The sequence below is a fragment of the Phlebotomus papatasi genome, chromosome 2 (assembly GCF_024763615.1).
Source record: "Phlebotomus papatasi isolate M1 chromosome 2, Ppap_2.1, whole genome shotgun sequence".
Lineage (NCBI taxonomy): Eukaryota > Metazoa > Arthropoda > Insecta > Diptera > Psychodidae > Phlebotomus > Phlebotomus papatasi.
In genome coordinates, this window is record NC_077223.1 from 78,206,554 (window position 1) to 78,230,963 (window position 24,410).

General features: G+C 34.6%; 2 protein-coding genes across 2 annotated transcripts; one reads left to right on the forward strand and one right to left on the reverse strand.

Moving 5' to 3' along the window:
- Positions 1 to 15,894: 15,894 nt before the first annotated feature.
- Positions 15,895 to 16,653, forward strand: LOC129804531 (uncharacterized). The gene has a single exon (XM_055851890.1). It carries the CDS (start codon positions 15,995 to 15,997, stop codon positions 16,373 to 16,375), a length of 381 nt encoding a protein of 126 aa, XP_055707865.1. The 5' UTR covers positions 15,895 to 15,994; the 3' UTR covers positions 16,376 to 16,653.
- A 2,584-nt stretch (positions 16,654 to 19,237) lies between these two features.
- Positions 19,238 to 23,135, reverse strand: LOC129801047 (uncharacterized protein K02A2.6-like). Its single transcript, XM_055845805.1, has 2 exons — positions 22,233 to 23,135; positions 19,238 to 22,186 (listed from the first exon to the last, which is right to left on the reverse strand). The coding sequence occupies exons 1-2, from the start codon at positions 23,133 to 23,135 to the stop codon at positions 19,238 to 19,240; spliced, it is 3,852 nt and encodes a 1,283-aa protein (XP_055701780.1).
- Between the last annotated feature and the right edge of the window lie 1,275 nt (positions 23,136 to 24,410).

Consider the following 24,410-nt stretch of genomic DNA (forward strand, 5'->3'; position numbering starts at 1 on the left):
TATTTATGGAAATCGGATTCACAGTCAAAACTCTGGCATATTCTTGCCGATTCAGGAATTGCTGAGCAGAAAAAGCCATCTGTTTGGAGATTAAATTCAAGATCAAGATATTGTTTGATCACCAGTCTTTTTGCCATGGTGATTTTAGTCAAATCTGCAAAACGATTCGCTTTCCTTTATGTTTTGCTTTCTGCTCTTCCTGTAAAGTCATTCATTTTTCAATTTTTAAAAATCTCTAGAATGTGTGTAAATGATTTTATTAGGTCTCCGCCTAATAAATCAACAAACTTTATAGCGTTAGATTAAATGCTATTAATAAAACATTTTATTTTATTGTTTGTTTTGCTGGAAAAGAAACCTGTATCTTCTAGATTTTAACTGGTAATTTTATGTAAGATATTTCAACACTTTCTCGATGGTATAAAAAATTAAATATTAATGCAACATTTTCTTACAAATATTTTAGTAGATTTGTATCTTTGGTAGAATTTCGGGGAAATATAAAATCAATTTTCTTTATTAAAAATTTGTGAAAAATAAAATCGTGCCTCTTAATTCTGAGTGGTTGTGTGTTAAGTAGTGTTGTTTTTTTTTAATTTTAGTATGAAAAACTAAATACTTTTAATTTTAGAGCTTTATCATGATATAATTTACCTGCACAAACACTAAGAGAAATCCGAAAAAGTTAAAATAACATTCCGCAACAGTTAATTTTACCCTGCAATATTGATACAAAATCGGTGTAAGTATTACCCTTGTTAAGTGTATTATGGGTTAAAGTTATCCTTTTTCATGTTAATTTTATCCTTAAAAAGGTGTAAAATTAACATTAAAAAATCTTAATATATTTTTACGTCTAAAAAGTGTTAAAGTTATGAGGGAAAAGGTTGATCGCAGTCTCTTTTTTTCTCAGTGAAGAGATTGAGGAGCTAAATTACATTATGATATGGATCAGTTCCATTTAAACATAAGAGAAAAATCCGAATTTCAAAGGTGCTCCACTTTCAAAGGCGCAATACTTCCCCCTAAGGACTGATATCTTTTCCTAAATCTTTTTATTAAATAATTTTTTTTTGGAATAATTCAAACATTAGTTAAATGATACATCAGATAATGAGAAAATAACTGTCTTTTACTAAAAACCTCTTCTGGCAAATTGAGTTAAGTAGTTTCCTGAAAGTAGATTTAAAATGTAGGAAAAAATGCTTTGCAGAATAGCGGTAAATACTGGATTTATGTAGAACCCTTGATGAATTTTCAGAGTTTCAAATTTATGTCAAATATTGTACCTGATTTGAAGTCATAGAGAATCTTTATGAAGATAATTAAAAATGATCATTTTGCATTCGGTGGTTAATCTCCTGGATAAATATAATAGGGGAGACGGGTGAAAAGTCACAAATCGGAAATTTCAAAATGCAATATCTTTCAAGATAAAAAAGATTGCGGCTCAAAATTTTTTCTATAGATAGCCTCCATAGACCTTCTTCAATGTCGTAAGTTTCTTAGAATTCGAACAAGAAATTAAGAAAATAAAAAATATTGAAATTTTTAGGCCTAGTTTTGAAATATTTTCCTTAAAAGAGATATCAATTATTACTTACTTATTTTCCAAAATTGATATACTTGGGAATATTTCCTAAATGATTTGGATTCCCTGAGTACGAATCCACTATCCGTTTTAGCATTTTCCAAATATTTTTCTCTCCAGAAATACTTTTATTAAAAATGGCCACTTGGGGTAAAAAGTAACAAAAGGTATAGAGCAAAAAGTAACAAAAAGCGAAGCAATTTCTGATGTCTCACGGCGAAAAGAAACGTCATCACCATGTCTTACCGCTTGTTGTTTGCATTGATCAAACGATTTGCAGTCCCTTGTGTGTGTTTTTTTTCTAAAATAGATTGAAAAGCGTCCAGAAAGTCCAGATAGAGCAAACGGTGTTTTACAAAGGTGTAGAGGAATAAATTTCCTGTGAAAATATGTCATCTAGGTATTTTTTTTTAATTTACGGAAGCCCATAATAAAGCAAATCAAAATGTAATGATATCCCATGCCTGGTACTATTTGCCCCAGCATTTTTGAGAATGATCACAAAATTACCTTTCAGAAAACGGATTGATAAATGTATTTCCTTAGGAAAATGACTTTCACAAAGTTGTAGAGCAGTAAATTTCCTATAAAACTGCGCCAATTAGAAATTTCAGGGGCGCTCGGGTAGCTTGTAAAAAAATAAAATATCGGTTTTGTGACTTTTTGCCCCAGTCTCCCTTACATTAAAAAAAAATACACTCGGCTGTATCTTGGGTGTATGAATACGTGTCTAAAACGCCAAAAACCATCATAATCATTATCATCATTTGCAACCGCTTATCCTCACTTGACGATCCTCCGCCACTTCAAGAGGATGTTCGGGTTCGATTTCAAGGTTCTCCAAGGCAAGATTCTGAATTTTATGCAGCAACCTTGTCCTAGGTCTGCCCCAAGATCGACGCCTCCTCACAATGGCTTCCATAGCTTTTCTAGGGAATCTTTTACGCCAAAAATGACAAAAGAAATTCATGAAAGAGGTGACCTTAAGAATCCCTATAGGCCACAATTGTTAACCGACTATGAAAATTTGGAAAAGTGATCTTCTAATAAAGCCAAAAGAAGCAAATGAAATAAAAATATTTTTGGATCGATTAAACAAAGGTGAAAAAATAGGTTTTGGCCGTCTTGGCCCTACTGGTGCAGTCTGAAAACTGTACAAGATCAATCGTCCTGAAATCCAGAAGCTAAAGAAAATAATCGTTAGGTTGTTTAGAGACTTTTACTCCTTAAATTCATTGTATAACAATTGTGCTTTCTTGCAGTAAGAATTTTCGAAAACTTAAAATTTTTAACGTTGAATATTTTTTTATTTCTGACTAAAATGAAATTTTGTGGGGATGTTTTGAACTAGAGTCCTATTCACTGGTAAAAATGAATGGATCACCAGGGATCATTTCAAAAGAATCATGGCCTAAAAGGTTCATTTTCATCAAATCACTTGAATTGAATTGATTCTTCTTTAATGAATCACTTCAGTGATCCAAGTAAAGGATCACATTCAATGAAACATTGAAAGGTTCCTCGAATCGATCATTTCAGAAAGATCGATGTTCAAGAATATTTTTCTGCCAACTAATAAAAGGAAAACAGCGAAAATGAGTGTTTTTAGGTTTAATAGGAATATATAGTAAGGCAAAATGTGACATATTTGAGATAACTATTTTCAATCTTCAGGATATTACGCCAAGAAATATCGAAAATATGGGATACATTCAAATAGATCAAATTGAACATTTCAATTGGATCACTACTGCGATTATTTTCCATGAATTTTCTTACTAAATAAAACCATTAAAACAGTAAAAAATGTGTTTACTGTATTTGCTCATATAAGGGGAACGTGTCTAAACTAATAAATTGATAGCTTTAAGATTTTAACCGTGATATTTCAGCGATTGAAAATTTGGTACGATATGTCAAAAGTGATACATTTGAATGGATCACTTGGATAATCACGCCACTTTTAGTGACGTCAGTGACAGTTACTGAGACTCGCTGAGCGCATTAATAAACGGGGTGCTCTTGTCGTGGAATTTGTGTCCTTTTAGATATTCAGTGGCGCTTTTCTACAAATTATAATGTTATAGGTAAAAAAGGATTAAGTTTGGAGACTTGTGAAAACGTGAAAAAATTGCCAAAAGTGAGTAAAAAAAAGTGAAAAATAAAATAATCCACAGTTGCACGGATTTGTACAATTCTAAATAATTTTTTCAGTGTTCCACCCCCGGAAAGAGATCTCTTGAAAGAGCGAACTTTCTGTTGATTAAATAGTGAAAAAAATCCTTAGATTTTCATAGTGTAAAATGTGTTTTTTTGTCTACGTTCTCGCTTCGGAAGATTTAGAAGCGCATATCTAGAAATATTTCATAGTTTTTCTTTTTTTTTTAGGTATTACCGACGAATTTCTTGCGTCCTAAATCTATCAAAAAAAGAGAGAATGTACAGAATATCGGTTGAAAAAAATCTTTTGAAAAATGGTTATAATTTCCAGAATTTCTATTTAAACTAAAAATATACGTCAATTTGAATTAAAATTCATAAATAATTCAAATTTGCTTAATTAACTGAAAATATCAGTAACTTAATATTTAACAAAAAAAAATCTCTTAAAAAATGTACCATCAAGTAAAACAAATTGATGTAATAACTGTAAATGGTTAAATGATATAAGAATAAAAAATTCATTTGCAGGACAATAATAATATGTTCTTTTAATTTGTTTTGAAGGGCAAATGCATTACATAAAAAAAAACATTAAAAAGTCATCATTTTAAAAGTTCCATTTGATCTATTTTATAGTATCACTCATTGATCCATTGAAAGGCTCCTCAAAGTGAACCATTCAAAGTATCAAAATTTGATTCTTTTGCAATGGATTAAAATGATCTTTCAAAAAAGGATCGAAATGAAACATTTGAAATGATGGATCATATTTGATTCACCAAAAGGATCGCGAATGAATCAAAATGATCCACCTTTTTTTACCAGTGTTTAGGAAACTTTAAGAAATTTTTTATGTACTATAAGATCATTAAGAAAACCATTTTGCAATTTTTCCAGATTTCAAAATGTTTCAGCATTTTCTTCAACATAATTTAGAATACTTTTTATAATTACTAAGTACGAGACATAATAACTATTTAGGAACTAAATTAGAGTATAAGCCTTAAATAGACTCACGCTGATGCTTGAGAATATTTTTGTAACCCGTATACTTTTACGGTAAAAAATAAAATAAAAAAAAACATTTATGGCATTTATGCATTAGAACGGGTTCCAGTTCAAATCCGTAAAGCTAAAATCGGAATTTTTAAGAGTGTCACAGCTTGCTGAAGGCAAGTTCAAATTTTTTACCTTGAAAAATGATTCGACACATTATTCTTCGTATTATTTCGACTCTTTCAGGATATTGACCATTCGGGATTTTGGCTGTCATCGCACAGAACCTATGAATAATCCTAAACTCTTTATGTATGATAGTTTGGGGTGATTTTTAAAAGTTCTTACATGGTTAAAAGGGCTGACTCCAGCTTACAATGATTTTAACGGACCTAACGAAAGTGAATTATAGAAGTCGCATCTGATAATATTATTATGGTCAACAAGATGCAGAGTGTCAAAAGAATTATAAAAATGGAGTAATTAGAATAAAGGAAACAGATCTGCAAAGTTATGCTATAAGGGTCCCTGAATAAAGTTATTTTCGAGATTCTTTAGTTTTATTCCAATCCAAACCATATAGATTGTGATATTGTTAATCTAAAATCACTCTTCGTACGCAAACGAGAATGATCTTGAATTATGCCTCGTTTTTCAAGGTCGAAACTTCATTAGCTACAGAAAGCCTGTTTCTCAATCGATTGGGATAAGTGTAAATTCATCTGAAAGGTCTTGGAACCTCCTTTAGTACTGCTTCAACTAGTTCCAACTGGTACGGAATTAATTATGACCTCATAATTTATTTGTATCCAAAACTCATTGCGAATATATAAGTTGCGAATTGCGAATATTATTGTATATATAAGCCACGAGTTCGATCATTCTGCGAAGCTGGGACGCTTTGTCATCGCTTTATTGCTAATAAAATCTTTTTTTGCATCATTGTATTTTGGACAGGTTGTATTCAATGAGATCTAGAACATTTCCGAAACTTTGAGCTCAATATTGAGAGGCATAAAATTTTACACCGACTACAGTAAGATTGTTAAGAATCTCTTCCAATTCCCAATATAAAATCTGGCAACCAATAGGAAAGTTCATGCTATGCTTCCATCACACTTAAAATCCCATAAATTTATCAATGAAGTATTTTTTTGAGTTGAGAACAATTTATTGGTACTATGCTATAGGCAAGAGATTATAATTCTTTCAACGCTACACAAAATCACGCGAATAATTTGACTTTAAAGATGGGTGAAAAATGTTCAATGTTTTAGTAAGCAATATTTTACGAGCTCGATTATAAAATTTATCAAATTACATTTTCTTCAATTAAAACATCTCCCACAATGTTATGACTCGGTTTTTTATGCCAATATATTTTTTTAACACTGAATGAAGTGATTTTTTTTACTTTAGCGATAAATGTAACAAATTGTATTATATTTTTTTAATGAATGACTTAGCTCAAAAGTCTTATCAATTCAATGAAATTTCCCCTCGCAGATTACTCAATGAAAATTATCATAATTTTCCTATTGGCGTAGGAAGAATATTTTCTTGAGAATATGCTTCATTCTTAAAAGGCAAGTGTATTAATATTTTGTCATGTTACGAGCTACCAAAAAGGGGAATTATGGTAGGAAGAGCAAACACGTTGTATTCACCCAGAAACACAACATAATTATTGCTCAACATATTTCTTCGAGATGCCTGGGAGATTTTCACTGTTTGAAAACATTAAATGTTTAATAAATTTTTCTGTGTTCATCTGAGAAATAAATCAGTGGGACGTTAATTGCTGAATTGCTGTTTCGAGACATGTCGCTAATCACGGCATCTCTCTCGATCAAAGAACTCATAATTGGGATTTATAATTCTTTTTTTTTCTTCAAGATAACTCTTTCTCTCTTCTAAAAATAAAACTTACACCGATTATTGCTTGTACCATTTAAATTTATGATTTTCTAGACTGTTTGGCATTTGAATTTTTGTAGCGAGGGAAAAAGAAAATTAGTTGGACTTTTGTAATAAAGTATTTTCAATATAAAAATTAGGACTCACACTCTGTCCTACATTGAGGCATCATCTGGTCACTCGCGACTGCTGATTCATTGAAGCGATTCTTGCTCCGCAGAGAGTATCTCGTCGCAATAAAAATATTAAAATATGACGAGAACAATGTTGACATTAAATATTTACGATCTACACATAGATTTTCTTGGTGTATGGAATATTTAAACAAAGCATGACAAATTGACCAGAAATCTTTGCTTACACAATTTCCTCCCAACTCATTAAGAAACTTCCGTCCAATGGTTTTGGGCAAGAGAGGCAGGTGCCTCAGAGGATTCCCCCGGGATAGCATAGAACACGATGAAATTTGTACTTTATGTGGTACATTTCCTATTTGTACAAGATAAAAACCCCAGACAGTGCTCAATGATTCTGTAATGAACAATAAAATAAATAAATTACAACACAATGTTGATAATGTCAATCACTTTTTGAGTTCAAAGCAGATATTTACTCGTAAATATTTTTCCCAAAATAGATATAACCATTTATTTATAGAGTGTGGATGTACTTAATTCCTTATAAATTTAAATCTCAGCGAAAAATCAACGCATTACAGTCGCGTGTACAACGGTGCAAACACCTTTTGTTCAAACTTTGTGCTCAACTGTAAATTGAGATCTCAAAATTATTTATTAAATTGTTTCTCTGTTCGCGAAATAACCACATGAAATTTTGAGTAGCAAATAGCTTTTGATTTTTATGGCAGAAATGTGAGAAATACGATATAATCTATGTAAATAACCCCATTCTCTTGTGTCTCTTTTGCCGCCGATTGCCTTCTCAACAATCTTCAAATATTGCTGCGTATTGGCATTAGCAAGCACTTATGAATTGTAAATATTTTGAAAAGCAAAATATTTGCGAAATATTTGGAGGAAAAATTATTATTCAGGGTAACCCTTCAAAATTTTATCAAGATCATTAAATATAAATTCAAGAAAAAGAAAGTTTGAACTCAATATAATCTTAAATCTCAAATTAAGCGTAATTTTGTCAAAAAAAAAACTTTTTTTTTTTAAAAGAAACAGTTTAATGAATACAGTGGGACCTCGATAGAGTCAACTAATTATTTCCAGGCCCGTTGACTCTATTGGATTCGTTGACTCTATTGGAGTCCGAAAAAAATTAATTAAAATGTGGAATTTTGATAGAAAGGGGTATTGTTTTATGTTGTTCTAGACGTTCTAGATCACTGATAAATTCAAAACGATAGTCGAATATTCATTTAATTAAATATACCATAAATTCTACACTCTTTGGCCCAAGAAAGTCATATGTATGGCAAAAGTTGGAGGTTAATGACTGATTTTACGGAAAGTTTTTATTAATTAATAAATATCTTAAGTATAAATTACTCTCCATGTGGTAATATTGAGGTGCACCCACAATGTTAAAATAAGCAAATGGTGTCCTAAAGATTTCTTTTTCACATTTTTTTTTAAAGAGCTATCTCATCTCTTTAAGATAGTCAATATCTTTAACCATTCAGCATACTTTAATCTTAAATGTACAAAAGAAGGAAGTTTTAACCATTTTTTTGCGGACCAATTTTAATTTTCGGTCGGTTTTTTTTTGTTTTTGATCCAAATTTTCGTAAATTAAAAATGTAACTTTGAATTAATATAGGGGAAAGGCTCATAATTTTGTCCAGTTTCTTATTTTGGACACTTTGAGGATAAAATTGGACACTAAAAATAAATTGATTAAAATGATGGATTTTTATTCCAATATTTGATGAATAATGAATTCTATCTAAATATTTGTTCTTTTTGGAAGATTTTAACACTAAATCCGTTTAATTTTGAATATGATTTGAGTTAAAATTGCTTTGTTGAAAATTCAGTGTGAGCAAGTGCTTACGAGAAATATGACAGAACTTCGTGTTTACTTCAGTCTTATTTAGCTGTGGTGAAGTACTAACAATGTTTCTTCGCTTTTTTTTGAGTGTAAATTTGTAAATTTGACCTGAAGTGAGATTTGCCTTGTGAATTAGATTTTTCGTGTGAAAAATGGGACATTTTTAAAGACATTTACCAGTGAGGTGATACTCCTTATTTTGAACAGGTGTTTTTCTCACGAAATTTCGTGAAGTTTTAGCTTTTGTGATGACTAGGTTGGACAAATGCCTGGAGAAACAAAGGAGCATCATCTCTACGAAAGAGATGTAGTGAGAATAGCCTTGAAAGGCTCCCGGAAAGGCCAGGGAATGCGCGAATCCACACGTACTTGGAGTACCGAAGTCAACTTACTTTAATGAATGATATGGAAAGTCTCCGGGCTTCTTGTGACATTCTACGTTTCCCTTACATGAACAGGAAGAGGACTTGATAAGATTGGTTCATGAAATGAAGAACAATGGGCATCCTGTTGAGGCGGATTAGCTGTCCATATTTACAGCCAAGTTGTCCAAATTAATAACCAAGTTGTCCAAAATAAGAGTCAAATTCACCTCTACATATCAATTCATTTTTAAACGTATTAAGACTAATTTTAGTAAAAATAAGACGATAAATAGCTTTCCAAGTTTCTAAACAACCCTTCTGAAAAGAGAGTAACAAAAAAGTCAATTAGTATCGAAAATATCGCACTTCAAACTTGGAACATCGATGCTTATAAGCACACTGGGCAAAATTATGACCTCTTACCCTACACGTTTTCTTTAAATAGTTGTTGACTCTATTGGAGATTGACTCTATCGAGGGTTGAATCTATAGAGGTCCCACTGTATTTTTTATGTCAAAAATATCATAAAATTATTCGACCAAAAGCTTTTTATTTACAAAGAGAGGTTATGCTTTATCTAACCTAAAAATCAATTCACGGTTATGTGTCATGAAATCCGTAAACTTTTTCAATTATATTAAATGTTTATAGCGAATTTATTGGAAAAAAATTTACAGCTTGTAAAGCTATTTATTTACACTTTTATTGCTATCGTTATTAATTTAATTGTTGTTTAAACCTTTTGAATTATTTAAATTATTTTTGATGACAAATAATGGTTTAAAATGACAAAAGGAACTTGATAATTTGCATTTTAAATTACCAAATTGGCAATGAAATTTTATTTTATTGCATGAATTTTGGAATTTTTGTCATAAGAAATATATCCTAATTTTAGATTGATTTACCATCAAAGGCTCTCAACCAAAAACAATAAGAAAATAAGAGAGCTTAACAAGTCATAATGCACTACATAATTTATTGCAATACACTGCGATGCAGTACAAGAGAATGCGGCACATTAATTCTTTTTTCATTTATTGAATTTCATATTTTAAGTTCGTGGAATAATTTAGTTAGTTTGTGTACCTATGGTCTTTAGTTTATAGTTCATGTTGATATTTTTTTTTATATCTTTTAGGTTTTGCAACTCTATGACTACAAGAATAAATCAAATCAAGCTTTCGAGACAATTGAAATTGTTTTGTCATATTCTCCAGTGGTTTAGCCTTTTAAAAGCGATTTCAGCACCGTTATCCCATAGAGAATATGAATTTATCTACTATATTTTATTTTATTTTATTTTTTATTTTTTATTTCCACCTTTTTAAAGCAAAAACTTCCCGGCACTAGGAAATACTGGTTATGAATTACCTGTTTAGAAATAAACTGTTTATGTAGAACGTCCTGTGATCTGTCCCAGAGACAATAAACCCAAGTACCTGTTTAGAAATAAACTGTTTATGTAGAATGTCCTGTGATCTGTCCCAGAGACAATAAACCCAAGTAGGGTCGGAGGAACGTCTGTTCGACAGGGAACCCCTATTGACACTTTTGCCAAAATCTTGAAAATTATTTAATGTATCTTGTAAAACATAAGTAATATAACGTTTTTTCTGTAATATACCTTTTACTATAAACAGAGATGTTCAAAATTCGTATCCCAAATGGTACAGAGTAGGGTGTCAATAGGTGCTGACACGAGTTCTTAAAGTGTCAATAGACGTTCCTTTCACCCTACCTGAATGTAAAGACAAGAAATAAATCCGGCGAAAAGGATCCAATTTCCGATATCACTTCTTTTATTTTTGGATAATATAATATACTTTCTATTACAAACTTTCAACGGCTAAATAAATATCAGATTAAACGGATAACTTTAGAATCTTAAATTTCACTTCAATTATTTTTGTTTCCACGAGGTTTTGACAAATAGGAAAAATCATGACTTCTTATTGACAATCGGTACTTGTTCTAAAATCCTGGTTCTAAAAATTACTTCGTAGAATTTCCGCCAGAGCGTATGGTGTTCCTCACCAAATACAATAACCACCTAATATATTTCACAAGAACGGAATTTATTATTCATTGAATTCATTGGATTTTCGGGAAATTTCTTGTAATTGGCTATAAGTTTCAATAATCTATAGGGAAAACCGGGGTAGAATTGGACAGTGCAATTTTCTAGTCTATCATAAACAGAACTACTTGCGATTATACTCAAAGTTTGAATTCTCAAGTAATCTGTAAGGATAATAATTGAAATAATTCCTTAAGAAAAAAGTCAGGAATATCAAAAAGTAAGTCATTAATTTGATGAAAAATTGCGAATTTTTATTTAAGAAAAAAGAAATACCGTCGTTGCGGGTGACTTTGCACGTTTTTTCGCTATTTTTCAACTTTGCTCTCTAAAAGTGGATAGTTAAAGTGAAGGGAGGGGGGTTTTTGAGTAAAATTATTTGTATTCATTTGTTAATGAATGGATTTTGTGCCACTAGCATTAATTTTATAAAATTTTACTATGTTTAAAAAAATCAAGAAAAAAGGCTTGCACTGGGGATAAGGTGCGGGTGACTTTGCACTTTTTAATAAATACTAAAAAATCAACAATTTCTGATAATAAACGACAATGAAGATCTTTACATCTAAGGGTAATATGCATGAGATCTACAAGATGACATGATCGCCATCTTGATTTGACGTTTCTGTCCGCCATTTTGAATAACTGTCAAAACCTAAAACTGGTCCGATTGCGTTGAAATTTTAGTATGTTATAGCTGATGTCAAGACCTTTTTAGAACGTATCTATGTCCCAGTCTACGTCAAGTATTTACCTAGATACAGAGGCTCAAATTTTAAAATTTTGAAATCATCATATTTTGGCGATCTTTATTTACTAATCCTTAATTTTAAAATCTAAATGAAATGCCTCAGTAACCATTAAAAATGGTTGAGGCTTTTATTTTATATATTTATTTACTCTTACATAATTAAAAAAAAATAAATGAAAAGTGCATTTATTAATTTTTTTATTTTTTCATTTTTGCAAAAACAGTTTTTCAGATCTTCAAATAATATGCTGTTATAAAGAAAAACATTACTTTTCTTTTTGTTTATTATTTAGATCTCATCGCCTAACGATAGGTAACAATCAGAAAATAATTTTTATTTGTGGATAAAATTTATTTCGAGAAAAAAAGCAACGACGAACCCGAACCCCCTATCGTGTGAACGCTGCCTCCGGGGGCAAGAATCACACGAATCGTCATATTTTTTTCATTTTCCTGTCCAGGAAAAACCAACAATTCTGTGGTAATGTACTAAACATGCATGGAAACCTAAAAGATCAGGGAACTTTTTCGTGTAGTACAATTCACTGCCCATATTAGAGTTTAGTCAGAAAAAAATCCTAAATATGAAGCACGAAAAAATGTGCGAAGGCTGCCTACATTCCCCTAGTACTGTCTTTTTTGTGATGATTTCGATAAAAGAAGCTCTCCGTAGTTCTGTATTCATGAAAATGTCAAAATTTTGAACTTGGAGCTCCTGTATCCAGGCAATCGCTTGACCTAGATGGGATGTTATATATGTTCTGAAAAGGTTTTGACATCAGCTAGAACATACTAAAATTTCAGCTCAATCGGACCAGTTTTAGGTTTTGACAGTTATTCAAAATGGCGGACAGAAACGTCAAACCAAGATGGCGACCACAACATCTTGTAGATCTCGGTCACTTTATCTTAAATTATCAAAAAATTGGATAATTTTTAGCTAAATACTTTTATAATAAAGCTTTAGAAAGACCATTACATGCAATTTTATAACATAAATCATGCGTTCTTAGAAAGATAATAGGGAAAAAAAATATTTTAATAAAAATAATCAACAAAATCGAAGTGGATTATTCTAGCCAGATAAATTTAGAATAGATTTGGGCAATTTACTACTCTGAAATCGATTTTAAAATTGCACCTTCAGATAACTTTTTCACGGAGCCGTTTTTTGACAAAATACCTATATTAGCATTTCATTGACTATTACTGAAACCACAAGAATCCTTTTGAGGATCATTGTACCTTACTTGGTACTTAACATATCCCTATATACTTTGACATGGTAGACCGGATCGGCGAAGACTATCAATAAGTGCTAGAATTGTTCAAAGTCTCACGAACAGCAGAGTGCAAAGTCACCCCCCGAGTGCAAAGTCACCCGCAACGACGGTACTTTAACGCTTCATCTTTTTATGATTTTAACTGCTCTAACTCCAATCGTGTTTTTTCTCTACTTCTCTCCATCCTGGCTGCCAAACGGTAAGAGATATTGACTTCCGGTCTTCGGCGATCCCCCCACAAGTTAACATTCTCTTTCGAACTAACTTACCCAAATTATCCCCCACCCCTTTTAACCCCTCCAAAAACATGTTTTTTTTGACTTTACAAAAAATTGGCACTGGCTATTTCTTTCATTTTTGGATATGTTTTGGAGGTAGTCTAGCTGAACATTTCGTCCTTAGACATCTATTACCGGAAAATTCGCCATCTTGAATTATTCAAGGTTAAAGGTCAACCACTCTAGAGGGCCTAATTTTCAACGGATTTGGTTAAATTTGGAGTTTTTTGAAAATCTTTTAATTCTGAACCCGACGGCATCGGTCACAATCGGTGATGGATCGGGAAAGTTACGGTAATAGCTCTATTTTAAAAATACTGTTTTTCGCATTTTTTCAGTCTTTTGACCCATATAAAATTCAAACGGTAAGAGATATCAACTTCCGGTCTTCGATGACCCCTCCTCAAATGGCATTATCTCGAACCCAACCTCTTTAGTTTTTCCCCTCCCCTTTCGTGCGTTCCCTAACCCCCAAAAATTGGTCAAAACTGAGATTTTTCTAACTTTGCAAAAAATTGGCCCTGGCGAATTCGTTAATTTTTGTAAATGTTTTGAAGGTAATCCAGCTGAACATTTCGTCCTTACACATCTATCACCAGAAAAATCGCAATCTTGAATTATTGAAGGTTAAAAGCCTAATTTTCACCCGATTCGATTTGTTCAATAAATTATTTAAAAGATTAATGATTTTTTTGAAAGCCTCTTTTTGAAAAAATTTCAACTTCAAGATGGTTTTGTGGTGATTTATAGACAAATTAAATTCTACCATAATTTTATATACACCAGAAAAACTTGCGAGAAGGTATGTAAGACAGAGCTCTTTCTCGGGAGTTCGAGCAGTTCGCAAAGCTTCGGACGCTTTGCCACCCCTTTTCAGTGTTATATGGTCAATTACTATGATATTTTCACTGATTTGAATTAATTATGAGATATTTGACCCTGTGATGTCAAAACATTCGCTAAATATTATTGTAAATGTAAATAAATTCAATAAATATTTCCACCGGTCGACTTGAGGAACCCAGGGTGGTCGAGTCGAAGATACTTTTACCTTACTGCCTGCGGCAATCATGCGGTAAATTATTTCATGATTTTGGCAAAATTCAAGGAGCACGTCCGTCATTTCTTAGCCGGAATGTCCAACTCCTGGCACAAATGTTACAAATCATTCAATTGGACGAATATTTTCAATGTATCGTATAGTAATTGTGAGCTGGAGGGGAATTCTGTAACGCTCTGGCAATGCCATATGACAAATTGAGTCCGAATCTTAGGAAAGCTTTTTCGAAAATGCGATTCTGTAGCCAGGAAATTGCCATTTCAGCTCACGTGACATTGTCAGAAGTCACATACAGTGCCCGCTCTCTAATCCGGATCGCCGTAATCCGGACGAGTTATCGACGGTTACCTTTAAAATCATTTTGAGGTTATGTATGCATGTGTGTTCAGCAATGAGAATGAATTATCCTGTGAAGTTTTTGTTCAATAAATGAAGTATAATAGCATAGAATTCTCTAAATTTGTCCTTTTAAACTTCTTTAAAACTTTTATTCTAATTCTCGGAAAAAAACCTTGTATTATATTTTCAAGACGTTGAACAAATTCAAAAAATCCATCCGGATTACGAAGCGGACATCTGTCAAATTGTCTCCCAATCATCCGGATTACGAAGCGGGCACTGTATTTGAGATTTCTGGCAATTCAAATGACAATGAATTTTCTTAAACAAATCAACCCAAGACGTACTGTATTTTCATAAAATCATCAAGTAAAGGGATTTCATTAAAAATTTAATGAATTGCATTTTCGAACTCATATGATATGACAAAAAAAAGTTCGAATGGCATTGTCAGGTTTCGAACTCACGCGTGATGCCACGAAAATTACAGAATTCCCCTACAGTAGTCAATATGACCATTGCCTGGAAAAGAATCAAGAGACAGAGAAATATTTCAATACTTTGAATCGTCTTATGATCAATCTTCTTCAGGACTTCTTTTGGCCATTACTTCCAGCAATTCTTCACAAACATACTAAGACTATGACAATTAATTATAGCATCAGAGATTTCTTGTTAAGAGAAAAATGCTTTTCTACAAAAGGTATCAATTTCCTATAAAACTATATTAATTGAATTTTTTTTCATTTATGGGAGCAAAATTCGATAACTCAACAATTTATACCTTAACTGACAAAATTTGTCCTACCAGAGAATATCCACGATATATATCAGCTTTCAGAAAATAGCTGATAAACAGGCTGTATAATTATTGATATCTTGGGATGGAATGGATGGAATAGCCAAAGAAAACACAAAAGTTTCTGAAAAAACGTTAATATTCAAAATATTGAATTCCACAGCCTGGAAAAGCCCACGGAGTATGAAAGTCTCCACAAAATACGAATGGTCGGAGTCTTGGATGTGAAGAATACTCTTCTCTGAATGGCAGCGTCTCTGCTGGGAGAAGTGGTCAGGGAACAGATGACTTTGACGCTCGTGAGTTTACATTCAAAGTTTTAAAAAAAAAAAAGTGATTTCTTGCGGAAACCATGCCCTCAGAATCTGCAAAGTTGATTCCTCGACCATCAAGCTTCACCACCCATGTCTTCTCCGCCAGTGCCAGTGGTCAGGAGTTCACATATCGTGTCCTGAAGATGGAAGATTCAACACTAATCTACATTTGCGAGAAGGGCAATGAAGTGTTTGATGAGATGGCTCTGGCCATGGTCTCTGCTTCTGGGGATGCCATTTCAACCACAATTATGGGCCCTTTGCTGGGCTGTGATTCACAGCAGCTGGCAGAGAAAGTGGCCAAACGCCTCAAGAAGCAAATCTACATTAGTTGCAATGTTCCTGCCGAAAGACTAAGCCGTCCCTTCATTGAGAAGCACCTCGTGGATGAGATCAAAAATCGACCAGAGATGTTTTGAATTGAAGGCAATACCCGAAGAGAGAGAGAGAGAGTCAATGATTGGAGCGAGGAAATGAATGTGCAAATCGCAGAACTTGAACTTCAGCCACAAATAGCGATGAATTGCAACTTCCTACCGCTGAAGAAATCTTCAAGAGTCAGTGAACATGGGCTGCAGTTCCATGACAGAATTGCTGAAGCAGCGTGAAATAAACCAATAATGAAACGGTTTTAATTAACCCAAAAGCATTATAATTTGAATTTAAAAATAGATTGCAAATTTTCTAAACTTGAAAATTTCTTGTTTTTCTTTTATTTTTATTAATTCAGAAAAATCACAATACTGCAAAATTGGTTACTGTATTTTTCTTCCATGTTTTCACCAGACTTTTCTCCTCTAGCCATCTCTTGAGCAGTATCACCTCAGTGAACAAGGTTGGATGACCTTTCTCAGCATCTCGCACCAATTTGCATGGATTTTTCACCTCACCCGCCAATTCGCTCTCAATTGTAACAAATCAAGATCAAGTTTAAATAATAGTGCATATAAGAAGGGAAAAGTGAAATGAAAATTAATTCTCATGGTAAGGCTAAACGTAATAATCATTAGAGATGCCAAATTGCAAAGCGAAAGAGGTGGAAAAACTCGTAAAAAATATAAAGAACGGTAGCACTTTTTGCCATCATAAATTTAAATTGCACTTCGAACATGCATTTTTAAGACAATCTAACAATTGTGTGAAGTCAAGAAAACACTGAAACTTTCCCATTTTTGCTTTACTTATATTTCTTTTATTCTCTTATTCACGGTTCTCTCATTAATATTCTGTAGACATGGAGAGGCGTGTAAGTGGTTAAAAATTATCTAATCCAACGATCTTATCACAGCAAAGTCAAAATTTATCACACCTTCACTTGAGTAATTTGGTAAATTTTGAATTTAAAAAGTCAAATGCTTCAACAAAAATACTTTTATAGCACAATGTAGGTACGTAATTAAACAGAAGAAGATGATTAAAATATTCTACAACTTTTCTGGACATGTGAACTTTGAAAGACCACCGATAGTGGCGTCTAAATCGCTATTTAATTTTTCATTCAAATTAAAATTTCAGTAAGTTTGCAATTTCGGACTCTCATTTTGTTCCCAAAAGTATCGTTTCTACTATTGAGATGATATGGAAAAGACCTTAGAAGAGTTCCGGAAGGGCAAGGAACTACGAGGAACAGGTTGACCGAAATATTGTTATTATTAACAGGTAAGCTCAAATAATGTTTATATTTTTATTCATTTTAAAATATATTAAGTATAATTTTAGAGAAAACAAATGACTAAAGGCAGAATCACATTGACAGTAAAATGCTCACCGTATTTCGTTAATTTACGCACTTTCATTGCAATTCTTACGCAAATTCTCGATTACCGTATTACCTTATCTCATACTCGGTGGCACTAGGTGAAAATAATATAAGAAAATTGAAGAAATAAAACGAAAATACGTTAAACGGTGAGCAAAAAAAAAACTGTATGATACAGTTTATTTTGCTCACCGTTTATCGCATTTTCTTTTAATTTCTTCAATTTTCTTATATTATTTTCACCTAGTGCCACCGAGTATGAGATAAGGTAATACGGTAATGGACAATTTCCGTAAGAATTGCAATGAAAATGCACAAATTAACGAAATACGGTAAGGCTAGGACGAGTATTTTATTGCCAATGTGATTCTGCCCTAACTCTATCGACAAACTACCAAATAACACTCCTGAAATTAACTTTATTAAATGTATTACATTTTGAACCTAAAATTTTGTTATTTACATGCAACTATGACGAAATTTGGTACAGTTTCCCTAGATTTACCTTTGCAATTTGAGCTCTCTTTAAAAATATTCACAAAACTTTGTGAGTAGGGTAAAGTGGTACAAGTTGGACAGCAATGGTACAATTTGGACAGGGTTTTCTGTCTTGATAAATTTAGTACTTCATTTTTATTTGTATATTTTTAATGCTTTAGTTTTATAATTTGGTTCCCTGTGCATAAAAACAAATTTTGTACTGTATTTATCAAGAAAAAAGCCATGTCCAAGTCTTACCGGCGAATTGTCCAACTTGTAACACTGATTCCAAATTATATATCTTTACCCTATCAGAATAAATGTAATACGCTCAATACAAATCCGTTGCACCCTTTATGGTTTTATGAAGTGTTTTCTCCACAGATTTTTTTTTTTATAAAAAATATTTAAAGAGGTCAAAAGTGACAAAAGATGTAGAGGGAATAAGGCTAATAAATTGCAAAAATTTGCACTGTTTCATATGCTAATCTAAGTTGTCTCTAGTTCTCCTTTTCTGATTTACCTAAAATAGCGAAGAGCCTTTTTCAACAAAAATTTTCTTAGAAAATGACTTCAGAAGAACATATCACATTATGATAGAGAAAAATTGTTTATGATATAATACACTTTCGTTAATTCTTTTCTTTTAAGATCGGGCCACTCTTTAATTTGGGCGGCAGTTTAATGAAAATAAAAGAAGTTTTTGGCATTTTTCACGTTTGATTATGCTTGTAACATGAAGCAAGTATGATAAAAATTTCTTATTCAGAAAATTATTTGATTTCATGGATTTTTTAATAATAATTTTATATTCTTACTGATTAAACTATTATACTTGTGGGGGGGCCAAGCCTCTGGGAGAAGGGTGTCAATAATATTAAACACTTGTGTTATAGTCTTATTATCCCTTTATTAATCTTCTTCCACTCTGCACTCACTCTCACTCTCACTGTCACTGTCCTCACCGGCCGTCCGTCATATATCACTCTCATTCCCCGTCATGAGAGGGCGCCACATCCTCCTTCTTCTTTCAAACTACTTCTCAATTCATGATGAAGTCCTGGAACCGTGTTGGTTTCCGAGAACTTCGATTCGGTCTCTGATGATCGGCATTCTCGTGGTCAGAGGCCGCTTGGGTATTGTCTTCTGCCTCATCCAGGTCCAGGTTTAAGTCACTGTCGTTTCCACTCCCTGCAGTTCCAGTCTGTTCCACATCTGGATTGTTGACCTCCAGTACTTTCTTGAAGTGGGAAGAGTTGCGACTATAAGTCTTGCCAGTGTTTATCTCTTTCACTTTAACCGTCGACCCTGCCTTCTCGATAACGATGAATTTATTTCTTCCAAAGGTAGTCGATAACTTGTTGTCAGGAAGAACATTTTTCATCAACACCGTATCACCAATCTGGACTCCTGACTTCTTGGCTCCTCTCTTCTTGTTCTCCGCCATTCTCCCTCTTTCTTTCAAAATTTTATCGCGGTCACGGTAATCGGTGCTAGGAGGTGTTGTCTCCACATCACTTAGCGAGGGGATTTTGCTGCGAATCGTCCGCCCAAAGCATAGCTCGGTAGGTGTCTTCCCCGTGGTAGTATGAGGAGTTGTGTAGTACATTAGAAGATATTTCTGCAGATCTTGTTTCCAGTTCCTATTTAGGGCATGGCTGATTTTCAATCTTTTCAAAAGAGAACGGTTTTGACGTTCAACTTCCCCATTCATCTGAGGCCAATACGGGGTCGTTCGATTGATACAAATTCCTCGCTCTTGGCAGAACAAATCAAATTCTTCACTAGTAAACTGTCGGCCATTATCGACTGTGATAGTCCGGGGATAGCCCATGCGAGTGAAAATTCTCTCCAGACGGTTTGTTGTCCCTCTAGCAGTTATGCAGTTCATCACTTCCACTTCCTTATATCGACTGAAGTAATCCACAATAACCAATAGATGTTCTCCGGAGGGAAGTGGACCCATAAAGTCAATAGCTACGTCCACCCAAGGAGCACTTGGAAGTTCCCGACGCGTCATTGGTTCAGGATGGTCTGGACGACTCACCAATCGACATCCCTCACAAGACTTAACAGTCTTCACAACATCGTTGTCCATTCCAGGCCACCACACACGACTCCTTAGTCTTTGTTTCATGGCAGTTTCCCCCGGATGGCCTTCATGTCCGAGAGCTAGCATTCGTGGCCGGAGTAGAGATGGTACGACAATTTTAGATCCTCGAATTACCAGATTACCCGAAGTACTGAACTCATCCTTAAATGCCTGGAACTCTTTGAGGGATGAAGACCACTTGCCGGACAATACACACGTCCGGAGTTCTTTCATGACAGGATCTCGCTCTGCGGCATTGTCCAACTCCGTAACATCTATGGCAGCTGATTCCACTATAGCTCTCACCAGATGTTCGTCCTCCTCATCAAATGACTCCTGCTCTTTATGAGTTGGCAATCTTGAAAGGCAATCAGCAATGTTATCTGATCCCTTTTTGTAGATCACCTTGAACTGGAAGGATTGCAGGCGCAAAAGCCACCTTTCAATCCGGGCACATGTCTTAGATGTTGGTCTAAAAATGACTTCTAGCGCTTTATGGTCCGTTTCCAGTTCGAAAACCCTTCCAAGAAGATACGTTGAAAATTTTTCCACTGCCCATACTAGAGCCAAAGCCTCTTTTTCCGTCTGGCAATATCTTTGTTCAGTCGGGGAGAGGCTTTTACTGGCAAAGGCAATTATAATGGGTTTCACTTCTTCATCGTCCTCGTACTGTACTAGGACTGCACCCAGTCCTACAGGAGATGCGTCAGCAATTACGCGAGTACGTCTATTATTGTCAAAATACCCCAATGTTTCGCAACCCATTATCATTTCCTTCAGAGTCTGGAAGGCTTTGTCATGTACTGATTCCCACTTGAAAGGTTCCTTGTCATGAGTTAGCAGACGGAGTGGATGTGTAATTGTAGCGCAGTCTTCTAGGAACCTACTCATATAATTGACAAGACCCAGGAAGCTGCGTAGCTCTTCTTTAGTAGTAGGTGCCCTAAAAGATCTGATGCTCTCAATTTTATCCTTAGCTGGGCGGATTCCTTCCGCTGAGATGCGGTGTCCAAGAAATATAATTTCATGTACTTTGAAAATGCACTTCTTGTGATTAAGAAGAACATTATGCTCTCTGAGTCGCTGTAGTACTCTCTGAACAGCTTCATCATGTTCCTGATTGTTTTCCCCAAAAATTACAAGGTCGTCAATATAGATGATTGTGTTGGGACATTTCGCCAACATCTGCTCCATGGTGCGTTGAAATAATTCAGGTGCGCAAGATATTCCAAACATTAAGCGCTTGTACCGAAATGCACCCTGATGTGTAATGAACGTGGTAATATTCCGACATCGTTCGTCAATCTCCACTTGGTGAAATGCATCCTTAATGTCTAGTCTGCTGAATATCTTGGCATTCTTCAATTGTGGCAAGAAATCGTCAAAGGTTGGCATCAGTCTGTGTTCTCTCTTAATAGCCTTGTTCGCTACCCTCATGTCCACACAAAGTCTAATATCATCGAGCCCCTTTGGAACAATCACCAATGGTGAAGCCCAAGGGCTATGGCCCGTCACTTCCTCGATGATATCCAAACGGAGCAGTTCCTTAAGTTTTTCTTCTACGCGCCCCAGTAGTGCAATCGGGGGTCTTCGTGGATGCTGACATACTGGAGTGATACTTTCATCTATCGGAATACGTAACTTGACTCCCTTAATCTTGGGAAATGGCGTTTTCTTGTTTTCCATGGGAATCACATTCAAGTTTGTGTCGCGCGTACTTGGTAATCCCAAAATGAGCAAATTCAGTTCTTTTGCTGTAGTTTTTCCCAATAGCGGCTGTGACCCATTTTTGACTACCAAAAAAATTGGCGTATGCCTCGTATTCCGTTCCATTGTCATCAACAGATACAGCTGCGTCAAATCCTCCAAGAATATGAAGGTGAGAATCTTGACCGTATGCTTTTAGTTTTTGATCACACTGAGTGGTAGCATTTGTAATTCTCACTCCATTCTTCTTTAGGTATTCCCATGTCTTTTCATCAAGTACATTGTGGGTTGATCCAGAGTCTATCAGCATTTCTACTAGCACACCTCCAATTTTGCACCAAACGTACTCGTCCCCTTCACCAATGTTGAATATGAAACTGTTTTCAGAATCTTCATTTTTGTCATCTTCCACCACCCGGATTCGTCTCTTTTTGTTATCACTCGAGTCTTTAGCATCATTGTGGTTGTCCTTCCTTGAATCATCATTCTTCCTCTTTAGGTTCTTCTTCTGATTTTCCCGACTTTTGCACTCTGCCGCAAAATGGTTCATTTTGTGACATTTATTGCATTCCTTCCCAAAAGCTGGACAATCTTCTTGCTTTGAGAAATTGTGCTGTCTTCCACAACGGAAGCATTTCGACAGGCCGGATTTCCAGGGTTTTAGTCCTTTTATTGCATTCACATCAGTTCCAGCATCATCCTTTGAGTCGGAGAAATCTTTCATTTGCCCTTCAACTGTTTGGTAAGTGATCACTATTCTTAACACTGATTCGACTGTCAAATTGTTCCGTGCCAACATTTTCTTCCTAAGATCATCTGGAACCAACATCATGATTTTATCAATTATAGCTGCAGAACGACTAGCTTCCTTTGAGTCTCCAAAGTCGCATTTGTCAGCCTGTTCGATTACTCTCATCGCTCTCTGGTGGAGAGTTTCTTCCGGACGTGGCTTCAGTGTCCAGAACATATGCCGTTCATATGAATCATGTCGTTTCGGTGTGAAATATGCATCTAATTTCTGCACAGCTATCTTATATGGATCTATTCCTAACTCTGGATCAGCACTAACATCAGCTCCGCGAATCCGATAGAAAACGCGTTGTAATTCAATACCTCCTAGAGTTAGGAGGGTGCTTTTCATCTTTGTCGGGTCTGTTATCCCAATAGTTACAATATAATTGTCAAACGCTCGCTTCCATTCAACCCATTGTTCTCTTAGGGTGTGCTCTGGGAGTCCCTGGCACTTGAACGGTGGAAAGTTTAGGAATTTTTCCATTGTAACACTTCCTTCAAGCTAAAATTAAATTATAATACGAAAACACACAATAGAAATAAAGTGTTTTTTTTTTTATTTTTATTTTCTCTCTTGCCTTGGCGGAGTCTCTCTCCCTTACTTGTAAGCTCAATGCCCAGTATTAATTTTATTCTGATTTCTCTCTCTCTCTTTTAAAGTTGTCTTGTTTCAGTTCTTCTCTTCCGGAAGATGTGTAGTGTAGCCTTTCTCTCTGGAAAGAAATAAATTTCCTTTGTTTTTTCTTTTCTCTCAATGTTTCGACCTGTTTATTTCTCAGGCTCTAATGAAATTTTATAACATGAGGTCTAACTGACCCTCTCCCTGATGTCTCTTCTCTCCGGAGACAGAATACATCCAGGGCTTTAGAATTGTTTAACACCCAGTCTAACTGACCAGTTCCCTGATGTATTTCCTCTCCGGAGGCAGATTACATCCAGGGCTGCCTCACTGGGCACTTATTTTTGGGGTTCTCAGTCTCCCAATTATTATTCTACACTCAACTGGTGTTTCTTCTCTTAGTTGAGAATAGTATTTAATATCATCCTGACTCTTTGTGGAGCCCCCATTTCTTGTTTTTTCTTGTCCATTCTTGACATCAAGATGGAATTATAACCTCACTTTTACATCGTGTTATAAACGTTTGCTAATTTTCACTTTTCACTCTTACCTCACAGATTCTCCCGTCGTCGCCAATGTGGGGGGGCCAAGCCTCTGGGAGAAGGGTGTCAATAATATTAAACACTTGTGTTATAGTCTTATTATCCCTTTATTAATCTTCTTCCACTCTGCACTCACTCTCACTCTCACTGTCACTGTCCTCACCGGCCGTCCGTCATATATCACTCTCATTCCCCGTCATGAGAGGGCGCCACAATACTGATAAAAAAGATTATATTTTATTTAACACCGTTCAATTCTAGGGAAAAAACAACAAGTATATCTCAATAGGCAATTCCGGAAGTTGTCGGGAAACATCAAACCATCAGAGAAAGCACATCGACTGATTCCAGAGTTTTCGGCTCGGTATCCAAACCTTCATCAGTGGTCAAGTCTTGTAAATTTTTTTCTGAGACTTGTTCAGAGTTTTTATCAGGATTACAACAGGGCATAAGAAAGATCAGG